This window comes from Sander vitreus, chromosome 15, assembly GCF_031162955.1.
Source record: "Sander vitreus isolate 19-12246 chromosome 15, sanVit1, whole genome shotgun sequence".
Taxonomy (NCBI): domain Eukaryota; kingdom Metazoa; phylum Chordata; class Actinopteri; order Perciformes; family Percidae; genus Sander; species Sander vitreus.
Genome location: NC_135869.1, coordinates 26100625 through 26116065, shown reverse-complemented (window position 1 = coordinate 26116065; position 15441 = coordinate 26100625). Strand labels below are relative to the sequence as shown.

The window sequence follows — 15441 nt, the reverse complement described above, 5'->3', positions numbered from 1 at the left end:
CAAGAGTGCAGTTGTGTGAAAGTCTTTATTTCATTTCTCACACGTCAGTTAGGACCTATGAGGACAAAAAAAAAAGAAATAAAGAAGTTATTGTTGTGCAATTCCTAAAGACATACAGAGCGGCTAAAGCTGATGAATCCCATTTTTACCCATGTTGTGTGTTTCTTTGATTCTTCTGAAGCCTCATGTGGCATATTGTGTTGTCGGCTTTTAGCAGAGGCATGCCTATTGTAAATAGCTTTGGAATTATGCAAAGGGGAATATAATTACTTAATTGGGTAATGGGGAAGGACAATTATGTAGCCCCAAAACATTTAGCACATTCAAAAGGAATCCATCTGTGCAGCTTCTGTGTAGAAAATGCTCAGTGAATCGCTGATTGTTGGTTGTGGCTAATTGTAGGGACAATAGTTTTCTATCGCGTTAAACCTTTCAAGTCTGGAACCCACAAGTCTTTAAACTGTAATGACTATACGCTCCTCTAAAAGGATTATTAGGAACACTCTACTTATACCGTGTTTGACCCCTTTCCCCTTCAGAACTGCCTTAATTCTTTGTGGCATTGATTCAACAAGGTGTTGGAAGCATTCTTCAGAAATGTTGGCCCATATTGATAAGATAGCATCCCCCACACCATTACACCACCAGCAGCCTGCCCAATGGTAACAAGGCATGATGGATCCATGTTCTCATTGTGTTTACGCCAAATTCTGATTCTACCATCTGAATGTCTCAACAGAAATCGAGACTCATTACACCAGGCAACATTTTTCCAATCTTCAACTGTCTAATTTTGGTGAGCTCGTGCAAATTGTAGCCTCATTTTCCTATTTTTAGTGGAGATGAGTGGTACCCGGTGGGGTCTTCTGCTGGCGTAGCCCATCCGCCTCAAGGTTGTGCGTGTTGTGGCTTCACAAATGCTTTGCTGCATACCTCGGTTGTAACGAGTGCTTATTTGAGTCAAAGTTAATCTTCTATCAGCTGGAATCAGTCAGCCCATTCTCCTCTGACCTCTACCATCAAGGCATTTTCGCCCCCACAGGACTGCCACATACTGGATGTTTTTCCTTTTTCAGACCATTCTCTGTAAACCCTAGGAATGGTTGTGCGTGAAAATCCCAGCCACTGAGCAGATTGTGAAATACTCAGACCAGCCCGTCTGGCACCAACAACCGTGCCACGCTCAAAGTTGTTTAGATCACCTTTCTTTCCCATTCTGACATTCAGTTTGGAGTTCAGGAGATCGTCTTGCTAGGACCACCCCCCTAAATGCATTGAAGCAGCTGCCATGTGATTGGTTGATCAGATAATTGCATTTATGAGAAATTTAACAGGTGTTCCTAATAATCCTTTAGGCAAGTGTATTTCTAATTGATGTACAAGAATGTTGTTAACGTCCTGATATACTCGCCCACTCCTCAGTTTCTCCTCTGTTTCCACGGTGTTAAACTTACTGTAGATGCAGCCGACAGTGCAGTCACCATCTGCAGCCAAGCACACTTCTGTCACGCACAAGAAATAGATCTGAGGGGAGGAAAAAAAAGACAACAGGAAAAACAATGAGATGGTTTTACTACGCAATTACATGTAGCCACAGTTATGGATGGTCTTTTAGAGTTTTAAGGCAGCCTGAACTTGAAAGCGCCACATAAGTCCCTCAACTCGCACTAAAATTGTGTGAGCATGTTTGTGGAAGGTACCTCTGGGTCCTCCAGGTGAGCGTATCCTCCTTCAGCCATGTAGGAGGGACCTTCAGAGGGCAGAGGCGGGACGCCAGCGATTACGATCCTCCGGATGTGGTGGGGGTCAGAGTGTGGGGAAGGAAGTAGCTGGGAATCACCCTGGCCGGGACAGCTGAACAACACAGTGGTGAAAGCACCGTTACAACTGAAAATCTCTACAGAAGAAATAAGGCAAAAAGCAGCGTTTGCCCTTTTGGATTTACAGTTTGGGTTTATCAGTTTTTGAAATATTTTGTTACAAGGAAAGACTTCGTTTATAACAGTGCTCAAAGTGGGCCGGTACTCACCGGTACGCAGTACCGGCACTTCTACATTTTACTCTTACGCGTACCTGCACTTTTTCTTGCGTAGCGCTACTTCTCGCATGTAGCTGGTACTCTACCACTGACAGAGAAAGCGTCAGTGTCAGAGAGATTGATAATGACCCTAACGTTACATAAACTACGCTACCCAGAGGGCACTACGTGACTTAACTCAGATCTTGACGAATCGCGTAAAGGCAAGCAGTCAGCCCACCCTATCAGAAGCTCGCTTCTCCACGGACGCTAGTTCGAAAAAGCTGTCTGATGCCTGCGGCCTGACCGTAACAGATACCAATACCACACTAAATATCACATTTAAAAATATATAATTAATACATATATGTAGTGCAGACTCTATACTAAACACTACACAAAATATTAAATTTTAAAAATAATAATAAATAAATAAATAACCAGCTTTTTCAAAATAACAGTTGCAATGTGCAATTTTAAGCTCAAACTATTTTCAAAAGAAGTGTTTGAGTGTGAACAGTTTTACTGGCATTGCTCCCATTCTCCTCCGTGACACGCTCTCTTCCACTTTGCCTGACAACTCTTCTCCAAAACAAACTACGCTGAGATAACAGAGCTCAGCCCATAGCTTCACTGTTAACTACGCTAACTAACCGTGTGTTGTGAAGCGCATGTAGCGATTAAAAAAAAAAAAAAAACAGACAACAGCTGTGTCTCAAAGACCGGGCAACAGACGTGAGAGGTGATGGATAGTTCCAGTCACTTCGTATGTATTCACTTCGCTGAAACAAGAGAAGAAAGCCTCACCGATGTGAAGAACAGGACAGAGAAACGTATATAAGTGTTCTCTGCCTGCCGTATGCCAACACTCCGGTAAGTCCACTCATCCCGTCTCTGCCCGGGCATGCCCCAGCTGCCACACATTTGTTGACAAACTGACGCACACGCAACGGTGAAATGGCGCTTTAGCCCTTTAAATGTGAATAAATGTTAATTTAAATAAAAAGCAAATGTTCTTTCCGTTGTGATTGGTGGTATCTTGACAACTCGCCGTTACCTTGTTTCCTACAGACTGTGTTGATGCGACTTCATTACACATTACAGCCTCTCAAACAGGACAGAGACACATGGCAGTTATATATTTTTTCTTTAAGACTCAGTTAAGGCGGCATGCGCGTGTTGTTAAGGCGGGCCGCCTAAACTGCAAAGTGCTGCAGGAAACCCCGATTTCCTATGGATAAAAACAAGCTCCTACATCAGATAGAAAGTCAAAAGCTTGGTGTACAATAACACACTCAACAATGCATAATATTAACGCCTTATGTTATGTAGGCATAAGGTGCTACATATTTAAGCAGCTAAAGGGGATACATTAATTGTTTGTTGAAACAAAATTCAGGGGGAACCAGCACGGAATAAGTCTTAAAAGGCACATTGGGTTTTTGACAACAGGCTATGATCTCTTCATGGGATTATGTTAATCACCATCCTGTTCAGTCTGTGTCCAACGCTCACTCTGACCACAGAACAAACAAGTCATGTCTGTATGACATACCCATCGTAAACCAGCAGCCAGCTGTTGTATGGAGCTGGAGTGTAAGCCAGGCAAGAGTGAACCAGCAGCACCAGGCCGGGCTCCGGGGGGTCCAGCAGCCTCACCTCCACATACACTGCTCGGCCTCGCATCAGGCTGAGAGGCAGGTGGGCCTCAGGGTGGAAGCTGGTGAAGGATTCATCTACACGGGAAAGAATGGAACATTAAAGACATGCTGAGTCTGCTGCTCAGACATTAACTGGCTGATTTTGAACAGCAGATGAAAAATGTCCAAAAGGCATGATGTGCCATTTATAAAGAGAATACAGGGGGGGGGGTATGTCACTAATCCTACAGAAGTGACATACTGTTGCCCTTGTTAACAAGTAAGAAAAACAATGTGCTGTCTGTGTCTAACAGGGTCAATTTAAAAAAGGTGCTAAATCATCTCCCTACGAAGGTCTTCATGTTTCTTCTTTTATTATTATTATTATCATCATCATCTACGCATCCACGGTTCTATCGTTACATAAAAGCAGGTTCTTTATCTCTCCTCCACCCGTTTTTATTTATTTTGTCTTCCTTTATTTCCTTTTAACATATACTGTACATAATGTAACTGAGTATACTATGTATATATAACTGAGGGCCAAGTAGGTGTATATATGTGCATATATATTTTCATTTCTTTTTATTTCCTTCTTTTCTACCCATTTAAATAATTACCTATGTATGTAGGAAAAAGTGCTTTCTTATTTTTAGGAACAAGATATAGAAAGAAGAGTATCGTGACCATGTTGGTTTCAAACAATGTTAATTACATTAAGCGTATCGTTACAACTTTGTGTGTCCAACTGGGGATCGACCGATACCTCGGTCAGTTACATTTTTCGAAGCCGACATCGATACCTACTATTAGCAGTTATGAAACGGTTAACAGATATTTGGAACCGATATGCATTTACAGTGAAAATGAAAATCTTTACGTCAAAATGAAGATTTTGGAAGGTTACAAACTCCAAAAACGTTTAAATACTTGAAGCAATTATTTCATAAATTAGAAACATAATCCCCAGTAAGAGAGAGTCAGATAGGGTTGTGTCAACACTTTTTAATTCATTAACTTTATCAGTTATCAGGCAAATAAAATGCTGATATAGATCATCTGCAAACTGCCAAAAAAAAAAAAAAAACGGCCGGAAAAAACGGCCAGGGACGAGAATCGGTCTATCCCTACAGAGAGAGAGAAGACACTCACCTGTGGCAACTCTCAGCTGCACAGTGACAGTGGCTGGTGTAGACTGAAAGGGGGGGGGAGGAGGAGGATGCATCACATGGAGCCTGACTTCACCTGGACACCCCGGGGAGGAACGACACTCCACTATCAACCTATGGAGCAACAGGGGCAGCGGACGGACCGAAGACAGTCGCTGATGAAAAATCTCAACAAACTACGCTGAGCATCTTTGACACAGGTATCATTTCATATAGCTATGTGTCGAACCTTGTTTATTTGATGTACATTTATCCATCCTTTTTGGCATCTTTGGAGGTGGAGATGTGTCTGCGTATATCCAGTGAGGTTTTGTGAGCAGCTGCTGCGAGTGATGCCAGCAGCCTTCTCCTGACTGATGACCAACACATCTGCAGCTCTGTAGTTTAGGAACTTCTGTTTCGGTAGTTGACACTTTGAGATTGTGAAACCGTGAATTTGGGACAATTGCATACATCTCTAACTGGTTACATTTAACTGTAACAGGAGAGGTACTATACATTACAGGGATTGGTTTTTTTGTGCAGTTTAGTTTTCTTCCATTTTGTGTTTTCATGCTCCTAACCATAAGAAATGAAAATAAAATAAGCCCGGGTTGTAATCGAGGTCAGGGCATCATCTCCACCTCCCGGCCAAACGCCATTTGAAAGCTTGAAAATTCCTGTGATATCAATATTTACAAATACGTTATTTTGTTGCTTTTGACCGATTGCATTAAGCTTCGTTTCGGTAGTCTACAGTAGTCTGTAGATGCTGTTGTGGTTTTTTTTTCCAAAAAGATGAGTGAAACAAAAAGACAGTTGAAAACTAAACCAAGTTTGGTCTTTGTATTTATTTGCACTTGCAAGTATGGGAGTAACACAATTTCACAACGGCACAGCAGCTCAGTGTGGAACTGTCTCTTCCGCGAGTGAACAAAACACTGGGCTTATACACATCTTCAGAGGGACAGTAACACCCGCTCTCGTCTTAGCATGACTCTGCATTTTCTTACAAGCAATCTAGACATAGGACACTTCCTGGAGCCACTTCGCCTCTTCCCCCTCTACACAACTTTTCACCCCGAGGTTACACATCCCGTTTATCTCAACCGCCGGGGGAGAAATGAATGTACCAACAGAGATAGTTTAGGGTGACCTTGTACCTTATTGGTTCACACCATGGCCGTACACATTATGTCTCCAGACTTTGTGGCTCCCACTTTTAACATGTGAGAATCAGAAGAGGAAAAAATATATATATATATATATAATTAATAAATAAAAACACTGTCTTTCTGGAGAATTTATTCAGAGACAAACGGAAACCTACACTGTACATGTACTACCACTTAACAAATAAACTGCTGATGTATTCTCAGCTCTGATAGCTGACAGCTGTCTGCTCTGAGCGCATTCACCGTCACACACTCTCTCCTGTAGCCTACACACTACCGAGCTATTCCCTTCTATATACAGTCTATGGCTGTTCCTTAAAGGAGCTTCCCCGGTCTTGTAACACAAGGAGAGCCTGCCAGAGCTTCTTGTATTTGGTCCGAAAGTCCGAACCATCCAAAAAATGCTTTCACACTATAAACGAACCGGACCGAGACCACTTCTTTTTATCGGACCAAAATTTGGTCTTTTGATCCGGACCGTGGTCCGGGGGAGGTTTCACACCTGTAATTTTGGTTCGGATCAAACTGAAAAGTCAGAAAGTCCGGACCAAATGAGGTAGGTGTGAAAACGCCCTAAATGTAATTTTCCCATTACACTGTCATGTGAGTCAAGTGCAGATGTGAGTTGCGCATGCTCAGATTTAAACGGTTTACGGCATAACGCCAATGGATCCGGATCCGGCTGCAACCTGCTGACGAGAGACTTCTGTAATGTCAATACAATAAAAATGGACCTACGTAACGAAGTTGGTTCACTGCTGGCTACAAGTCAGCAATCAAACACAACAAAGGCTGTCACTGGAATGGCCTTTTGAGCTAACGTTAGCAATCAAATAATCATAGATAGCTAAAAGGTTTTTTAAATGATTTCCATCTTCTGTTATTATTTGTAATGAGAAAAGTTTATTATTTTATGGATTTCACAAATTTCAGTATGACACAGGTCTGTCACTACCCGAGCGTTATATCTGCACAAGCCTCACAAGTCGTCCTTTGCTTGTCGCAAAGTGACGCGCGCGCAACTCCCATCTGCACTCGACTCACATCGGGTAGTGACAGATTCTTTGTGGAAGTCCGTAGCTGTGGATTGTTTTCTAGTGTGTTCTGGATGAGAAAAGAAATACCTAAAAAGCGGAAGAAATAATTTACACCCAACAACAGCAAAATAAGCCAGCCTGTAAAAGACACTTCCACATTACCGACATGGTTTCAGACTAAATCCAACTCCTACAGCTGAGGGCTAACCAAATGCCGGCGGCCACTAGTCCAATGTTTGCAATGCAAATGTTGACTTCATAGCTGAACAAGAGAGAAAACAAAACATGCCCAAAAATAGATGGTGGCTAAAGATGCCCTTTTAAAATAAAGCTAAATATCTTACTCTGAATTTATAAAAAAAAAAAAAAAAAAATTTATTTTATAAAAACAGTAATGCCTTACCTGACAGGAGCGTTCCCGTGCACAGAACTGGGGTCTTGTTGAAGAGAATAGATACCATGGACTTCCAACAGATGAACCACTGTCTGACCAAACACCTTACAAGAATATAATATTGAAAAAATGATTTAAATCATTTCACAGCGCCAACAACAATGTGATGCATGCGTGTCCTGTTAACTGCAAGGAATCAGAAGTGAGCTCAGTCAAAGCATCATAGTTTCACCAAGCATCGTCACAGTGGCTCTGCATTACGTGGTAGACGTACAAGTGTTCCTTACATGTTTGGTTACTCCACAGCCATCCAGAGGGACAGCGTAGATGTCGGGGTCAGAGTTCAGCTTCTGCAGTGTGCAGGACACATTACGGAGCTCAGAGGGATGAGCAGGGGGGGGCACTGTGGGCTCCAACACAGAGTCAGGCACCGGAAAGATGAAATGCTGTCCCATCGTACAGTCTGCTGACACAAACGTCATTCCTGAGCTGCTTTGATCTTGACCACAGTGAAAAATTATTTTTGTCTACACTTTAATATTAAGGCTTCTAGCCTGAGAGCCCACACGATCAACCATTCAATTTTCTGATTTTAGTCATTGTCAATTCATTTGTCAAGCCGTGTGTTGACGGGATCCGTTTTGGGAGAAACTCACCCTTCACAGAGTATGAGCAGCAGCCCAAAGAGGCGCTGCAGTCGAAATCTGACACAGGGCCAGGGGCACAGGGCAAGGCAGAGGGAGTGGACGGGTTGGCCCTGAGGTGATCTGAGCACAGAGTGGAAACAAAGACAGGAAAGCCGGTTTTACTTGAATGCTTCTATTCAGCAGCATAAGAGGGGATAGATTCATACATTCAGAATTGGTTTTCCATACAGGTGTCTAGTTACAGGCTGTGGATAATGTTCTGCCCCCTTGTGGTGATCTGAAGTCACGACACTAACACTAAAAGCTACGTTTCAAAAATACATAAACTTTATACATCAGCACCACAAGACTTGATGGCTGCTGGAATTTAAAAAAAAAAAAAAAATATCACCTTTCATTTCACGATCCAGCCTCTCTTCTGCTTCTTCTCCACCAGGATGCCCAAAAAGATCATACAGATGTTGCTGAGTGATAGCATGGGAATCGAGGCTATGAGAGGGGCTGTGCGTTGGCTGAGGGATGCTGGGATATCCTGCTTCTGCGGCACGAACCAGCCAATCCACCCATCTCTTGTAAGAGTCTGACGGGTGCAGAGATTCTGCTTTTGATGCTTCTCCTTCAGAGTTCATACTGCCTGCAGGACGTAGTTCCTGGCTGTGTACAGACACCTGAGGCTGGTGGTAGTGGTGGTAATAATAGTAGTAAGGGTGGAGGGGGCCATTGTGAACATCAGGCATCGACTTTGTGGGCGGAGGTTTGCGATAGGACGGATGCTGTGGCGGGGAGGAAGATGCTTGGAGCAGTGGGTCCAACGCTTCTTTGGATAAAGTTGGCGACTCGTGATTGTCGGGTCCATAAAACATCTGATAGTAGTGATTATAAGGGTGATAGTAGTAGTAGTAGTAGTAGTACGGGTGAGGAGGAAGATTATGTTTGGGTGATGGAGTGGGTAAAGAGGGCGGATCAGAGGGAGGAACTGCAACAGCGTCTGGTCCAGGAGGGAGGGAAGGCTGGACGGCTGGACTCACAGGGACAGAGGGACTATTTTTGTCATCCAGCTCTGCTTTTACATTATCGTTAATAGCATCATTTTCAGATGGATGTTTGATCCCTTCTGGGCCATTTTTTAGAAAGTGAATACTATTATCTGGCTGATCGTCATGAACGTGTGACGAGCGAGGAAGTGGCTGAACAAACGTGCTCGGCTTTGTGTTTTGATCATCAGACAAACGGGGTTTTGTAGATGTGTCGGGTTTGAAAGGAGCCAATCTTTTGGCCTCGCCCAGAGCAATATGTGGAAAGTAGTAGAAGTGGTGGGATGGATAGGGCTGTGGAGGAGGAGGTGTATAAGGTGCAGAGGTTTTGGGAGGACTTGTTGGAAGGGTGTGATGGTGAGCGGCAGCCTCGGTCCTGGGCTGAAGGAACTGGCGTGAGTCAACTCTGCGGAGAGCCTCAGACTGCGGCGCGTTGGGCGGCAATGCAGGATATTCAGGGTTATGAGGATTATTTAGAGAGGGTTCTCTAGGCACCTCAGGATCAGCGTCTTGAGGTGGGCCAGGAAGAGGGATTTTAGGGTGATGGTAGTAGTGATAGTATGGATTGAAGGCATGGCTGGGGGGCTGGAGAGGAGGTCCAACTTGAATCGGAAAGACTGTATCTGAGGAGGGAGAACGTGCAGCACTCTCAGAGACACCTAGGGTGGAAGTTTCTTGCTTTTGTTGCAGATACACCCGACTTGAATCCTCCGTATCATCGGTTAATGAAAGAGAGCTGTGGACACCGAAATGTTTATAAGACTCCCTCACAGGAATCTGGTGCGGGTAGTGGTCAACAAGAGGGAGAGGCTGTGGAACAAATGCAGGCTGAGGAGTCGGAGATGAGGGAGTAGGAGGGTTATTTGGATCGTGTCCATCAGAGCGAGGATGCGTGCGGTGATATGTAGGGTGGGGATAGTAAGGCGGGGCCAGGTAGAAAGGAGGAGCCCAGGGAAAAGGCTCCACAGGCTCTGGCACACGCTCCGTTGGCCCTCTGGTTAGAGGAGGAGGGCTGTCGGCCAGAGGCTGAGAGGTCAGTGGGAGTTCTTCGGGGGGAGAGACAGGACAGGCCAGTGTGAATGGCTTCTCTCCTATCTGAAGAGAAAGCGTGTATTTTCCATCCTGAAAAAAGATGAGAGGTTTTCTGTGTGAGACTGAATAGAAAATAACCACACATAAGAAAGTAAATGTCTGAATCAGTATTTAGACATGCTGCAAACATATATTCATTATAAAGTATTACATTTCTATACATATATATTTTACTCATATTGGATCTTATATATACACTGTATATATTCAATTTTATGGATAACTTTTGTAAATTGATTAGTGGATATTTAATTTATGGCATTTTATTAATATTTGTATTAATTGCTGATGATCATTTCTTAAAGATGGTTGGATTCCCTCAGATGTGTTACTTCCTCCATCAACACGTTTACATTTTACATAAATACAAACAAGATTTTTAAATATCAAGCAACACCAGACACACGCTATTGGCAGCTGTGAAGTAACTGCTGAGTGAGTCATTAGTATCGATTAACAAACGTTTCAACAGATATTAGGAGAAAAGTGCTACGGGGACATTAGGAACACACTCTGTGCTCTTTCACGTACTGGAAATGATATTTTTTCCTTAAATCGTGACTTTCTGAAATTCACCTTTACTGTGATGCCACATGTGATGAATGGAGCAGTGATAACAATCTGTGCATCCTGTCTGTCCAAAGTGTAGCCACACCGCTCAGCCAACACCACCAAAGGGGTCCATTCTCCTCTCACTGTACGGAAAAGGAAAGAAAAATAAATAAATAAATAAAAAAAAATGGCTGCTGCTGCTGGGACCAGCGGTCTTCTGGAAGACTTGGAGTTCAGCTTTTCTTTGAGAAAAGAACAAAGAACGGCACTGAAGTCATTCTTAAAAAAGGAAGATGTGTTCGGAGTTTGCCTGGTTGGTTGTCTGGTTGGTTGTAGTTCTATCCTATTGCGTAAGACAACCGTTTATCCCGCCCCTCGGATTGAGCCCTGCCAATGGTGAGTTCCCAGACCCAACATCTGGATGTGGGGCTGGCTTGTCAGGCTATTCTGGACGACGATACTGAGCTCCTCCGTTTACAAAAAAACTGATCCAAGTTCTCTTTTGTTCCACAGGCCATCAACTTTCTTAATGAATGACGGTCCTGCACGGTAACAAGGTTTTCTTATTTTGTTTCTGTTCTTTTCCCAGCCGGTCTGGACACCTCCTCCTCCCCCCATGTATGAGTGCCTTGGTCTATGCTATCTGGAGTGATGTCTATAATGTAAAAAAATGGGTTCATTGTTCCGTTTTCTTGTCTTATGTCGTCAAAAATGCCTGTTGATTTTTGCTGCAACCTACTTTCACAATAAACTAACTTAAAAAGGACTGAAAAGTCAAAACTAACTAGTACAACCTTGGCGCAAATAAAAATGAAACGTGAAATATTGATTTTGTATTTACCGTTTACCCTCAGATCCTCTGCAGCATGGAGTCCCTGCACTCTGACAGTCATACCGAGCGGGGAGCAGCAGAGGGAGGACGGGCCCACGGCCACGGGCTGGATCTGAGAGGCTGGGCACGACATCTTGACCGGAGTCCCCCTCCACAGCAGAGGCAACACAAAACGGTCATCCTGAACACATGTTGTAAACAGCATTCTTTTACACCCGTTAGATAAGAGAAGACATATCTATAATTAAGAAACAAGCTTTTCCCAATAAGTAAGCATTCAAGTTATACGTCAGCAATCCAGTTGACTCATGAAAGTCCCTGGTTATCTAGTCTAGCTGACATAAGAGTGTACTGAGTCATTTCAGCTGAAATGTATGATGCATGTTAACCCCGTTAATAACTAGAATTACCGCCATGCGGTTGTATTGTACCAGTCAGGTTGCAGTTAACATCCATGTCTAACCAGACTCATAATATATGTAGAGAAGACTTTGAAGCATTTAATAAACAGGTATTAAGTGCATTTTTTGGCAAAACATGGATGCCACACACACACACACACACTTAACCCAGTAGCACAGAAGATCAATACAATCACCACAGTTTTAAGATTAGTTTCACCAATTCAGTATCCGACTAGGGCTGCACAATTATGCAATATGGACTAGTGCAATATGCAAAATCGCAGGGGGGCGCAATATTTGTTAATGGCAAAAATATGTGTCAAACCATTCTAAAATATGGTGCTGCAGAGATGTCCCGGCCTAAAAATCCTATAGACTAAAGAAAAAAATCTTTGTTTGGTACAGATCCTCGCAAAAAAACAAAACAAATCACACTATAATCATTTTAATTTCTTTCAATGTTAATTTTCAATGATAATAATGATACAAAAGCTATCATTCCCTCCAATATCGTGAATCATATCGCAATATCAGTCAAAATAGTTGCAATTAGATATTTTCCTCATATCGTGCAGCCCTATATCCGACCAAATGTGAAATATGGTCACAATGTCCCCTTCTGTTCTATGTCTTATTTATGTCTGAGTTATGGCGTTGAATAATGCCCAGAAAAGCAATTTTGCAGAACATTATGATGTCAAAGTGAAGTTGACCTTTGCGATATAAAATGTCATCACGTCATCCTTTTAGACCTTTGTTTGAAATGTTGCCAAAATTACAGCAGGAATTTTGGCCCAAAATGTGTCTAAATCAGTTCATCCTTGAGTCCAAGTGGATGCCAAATTTGAAGAAACTCCCTCCAGGGGGGGGTTCACATTCAGATAGCACATTCACAAGAATTTACAGAAAACCCGAAAACATAATGCCACCGATGGTGCGGAGGCATAAAAAAAGATTGTGTTTGGTGCAAGGGAATGACTTTTCTCACTGTAAAGACAGGGATCAACAACAGGCTGGGATTAGAAATCAGCCAGACGAACATCAGAAACAAAAGCTGAACTAGTCCAGATTCAGGGTCAGATTTCCAACAACTTGTGATCCTCAAAATGCGCCTGAGCCAGTAACAACTTTTATTTATATAGCGCCATCACAGTACCAGTACAAGCTAGTACTAGCTAAACTATATAATGTGTGGATCCCATACCTCCTGTGTGACATGGCAGGCATCATACTGAGCCATCAGACTGAGGTCTCTCCATGTGGTCTGAACAGAGTAGCCACACTGCGGCGGCAGCCGGGACAGGGGCACGGATGACTCATTCACTGAGACAGAAAGACACCAAACCAAAACCTTTATTTCAGTCTTGTGACAAAAGCAATGGGAAAATAGATTCCAGCTGCTATGATACTGTGTGGTATAGGGCTGGGATGATGCTTTTGTCCCGATACGATTCTTTAACGATACACGGGTGCTGTTGGGGGTACCGTATGAACAGTATGAAGTGTTTTTCTTTTAATAAGCAACGCACATTGAACAGTCAAACACAGAACATTTATCACAAAAGCTAAAGTTATAATAATACAAAAACAGTTCCAATAAAAAATATCCGTACTTTCCTGTAAACTGATTCGCTTCAGTTCAATAGCACTAACTCTAACCTTCTACGATCACGTTAAATAAAGTAATAAAAGGAAAAAGCCACATAAGATAAATATTAAAAGAGGAATAACAATATTTAAACCTTATTATTTATTTAGTTTTTATAAAACTAATTATTGCATATTCGATTAATCACGGTCTTCACAATCCCCCCCCACACACACACACCTCTAGTGTTATATCTCCAAATTCAAGCTATGTGGAAGAATGTCAATATCCCAGACATCGAGCTGGAGTATTTGTAAGAGGAGAAGCTGTAGCCTCACCTCTGTCCAGCTGGAGTTGTACAGCTCGTCTCCTCCTGACAGTGAGGGTCATGGCGGCGTCTCCACACTCCACCAGGGGCTGCAGCCTCTGCCAGCTCCCCTGGGAGCCGCGGAGCCGCTGACCTCTGGTCCTCTCCTGGCCTCTGGTCCTCTCCTGGCCTCTGGTCCTCTCCTGGCCTCTGGTCCTCTCCTGGCCTCTGGTCCTCTCCTGGCATCCCTGAGCCGGACCTGGTGAACAAAAACAAACCACCTCGGAGCTCACAACGGAGAATACGGAGTTAGTGTCTTTATACGTGTAGAACATGAAGCAATAGTTGGGTCTCCCAGTAAAGGAAGAAGCTCTCACTGCAACTTTGATTTCAGATTCAGTGAAAGAATATGCAAGGACGTTTTGTTGAAACTTTCTACCCTGATAACATGTTTTTTATTTATTTCTGGACTAGGCCTACAGGGTCTTTGCTCCATTTTCTTTCCTTTTATGGAGGTTTGACATTTAAAAAAAAAAAAAAAAAAGTATGAAACCTCTAGTAGGGATCATAATGTGTAGACAGGTAGTGGTAACAGCTGCATTTGAATGGCATACTGTCAGCTGTCAAATACTTACTGTACCTCAACATGTTACATAATTATCTCAAGGCCCATATACAAAAATAAATTATACGATTTCAAACAAAATGTTTTGCTGTTTGTATCGTCTATGTGCTGCAAGCCATATTTCTTACCATATTTATCTCTGTTTTATATCTCAAACTGAATATCTTACAAGGCATTTTAAAAGACATCACATTGGACTTTGAGAAACTGGGACAGACATTTTTCACCGTTTTCTAAAATCGATTAATCGGGAAAATAATCGGCAGATTAGTTGCAGCCGTACAGTTGATGGTGGAAAGATGAATTCGGTGATTGCTTATGACTACAAAGAGGAAGTAGAAATTGTGGGGAGACCCCCCCACGTAGCTTACCTGAAACGGCAGAATCTGCCTGGTAACCCACATTAGGGTTTGTTTCCAGATGACCAGTAATATAAAACGTGCCTGGGATGACATGCTCAATGTCCCCTTTGCTACAGTCTTCATTTGGAGCGTTAAGCGAAGCAAACATCCACTCCCCCTCGCTTCGCTTCGCTTTGTCACGGTTTTTGAAGCTTTTGTCAGTTAAAGTAGACGCCATTTTTGGTTGGAGTGTCCGTTTAGGCCCTCCAGAGGTTTCAGTCTGTGTCCCGTACCCGTTTTCTGAGATGTGAAAACACGGGGGATTTCTCGACTCTTCTCCCGCCTTTGAGTCGAAGTGTGGCCGCTTTCGGCTCTCTCGGTTCGAGGAGTGAGTGAGGCCTTTGGTCGTTAAAACGCTACTCCTGTCATTGCGACGTGAATGGGAGTTTGGTAGGGAGGAACCCACTGACGTTACATTTATTGTTGTGATGGTGTAAATGAGAAGGACACCGAAGCAGTATTTTAGTTTCAAACGCATTTCAAATAAGAGTTTCTCTATGCGCACCAAAACACTGGGACAGAGGACACAGCAGTAGTGTTTTTGTAGA

General features: G+C 43.0%; 1 protein-coding gene across 2 annotated transcripts; it reads right to left on the bottom strand.

Moving 5' to 3' along the window:
* Positions 1 to 6: 6 nt before the first annotated feature.
* On the bottom strand, positions 7 to 15415 carry LOC144530112 (uncharacterized). 2 transcript variants are annotated; one of them, XM_078269548.1, is made up of 14 exons: positions 14864 to 15415; positions 13899 to 14126; positions 13177 to 13295; positions 11578 to 11749; positions 10761 to 10879; positions 8450 to 10214; positions 8068 to 8178; positions 7699 to 7874; positions 7421 to 7515; positions 4810 to 4940; positions 3573 to 3753; positions 1701 to 1854; positions 1455 to 1524; positions 7 to 55 (listed from the first exon to the last, which is right to left on the bottom strand). In XM_078269548.1, exons 1-14 carry the CDS (start codon positions 15369 to 15371, stop codon positions 45 to 47), a joined length of 3840 nt encoding a protein of 1279 aa, XP_078125674.1. In that variant the 5' UTR covers positions 15372 to 15415; the 3' UTR covers positions 7 to 44. The 2 variants fall into 2 exon arrangements, with proteins under 2 accessions (XP_078125674.1, XP_078125673.1); XM_078269547.1 differs by having other exon boundaries at positions 7 to 1524.
* Positions 15416 to 15441: the final 26 nt, after the last annotated feature.

Excerpts from the sequence above, each read along its gene's own strand:
- LOC144530112 (XM_078269547.1), bottom strand. The coding sequence starts at position 15,371 with ATGCGTTTGAAACTAAAATACTGCTTCGGTGTCCTTCTCATTTACACC. Across the intron at positions 14,127-14,863 it reads GGCAGATTCTGCCGTTTCAG|GTCCGGCTCAGGGATGCCAG; the intron begins GTAAGCTACGTG and ends TTTGTTCACCAG. Across the intron at positions 7,875-8,067 it reads CTGCTCATACTCTGTGAAGG|ACTGTACGATGGGACAGCAT; the intron begins GTGAGTTTCTCC and ends TTGTGTCAGCAG.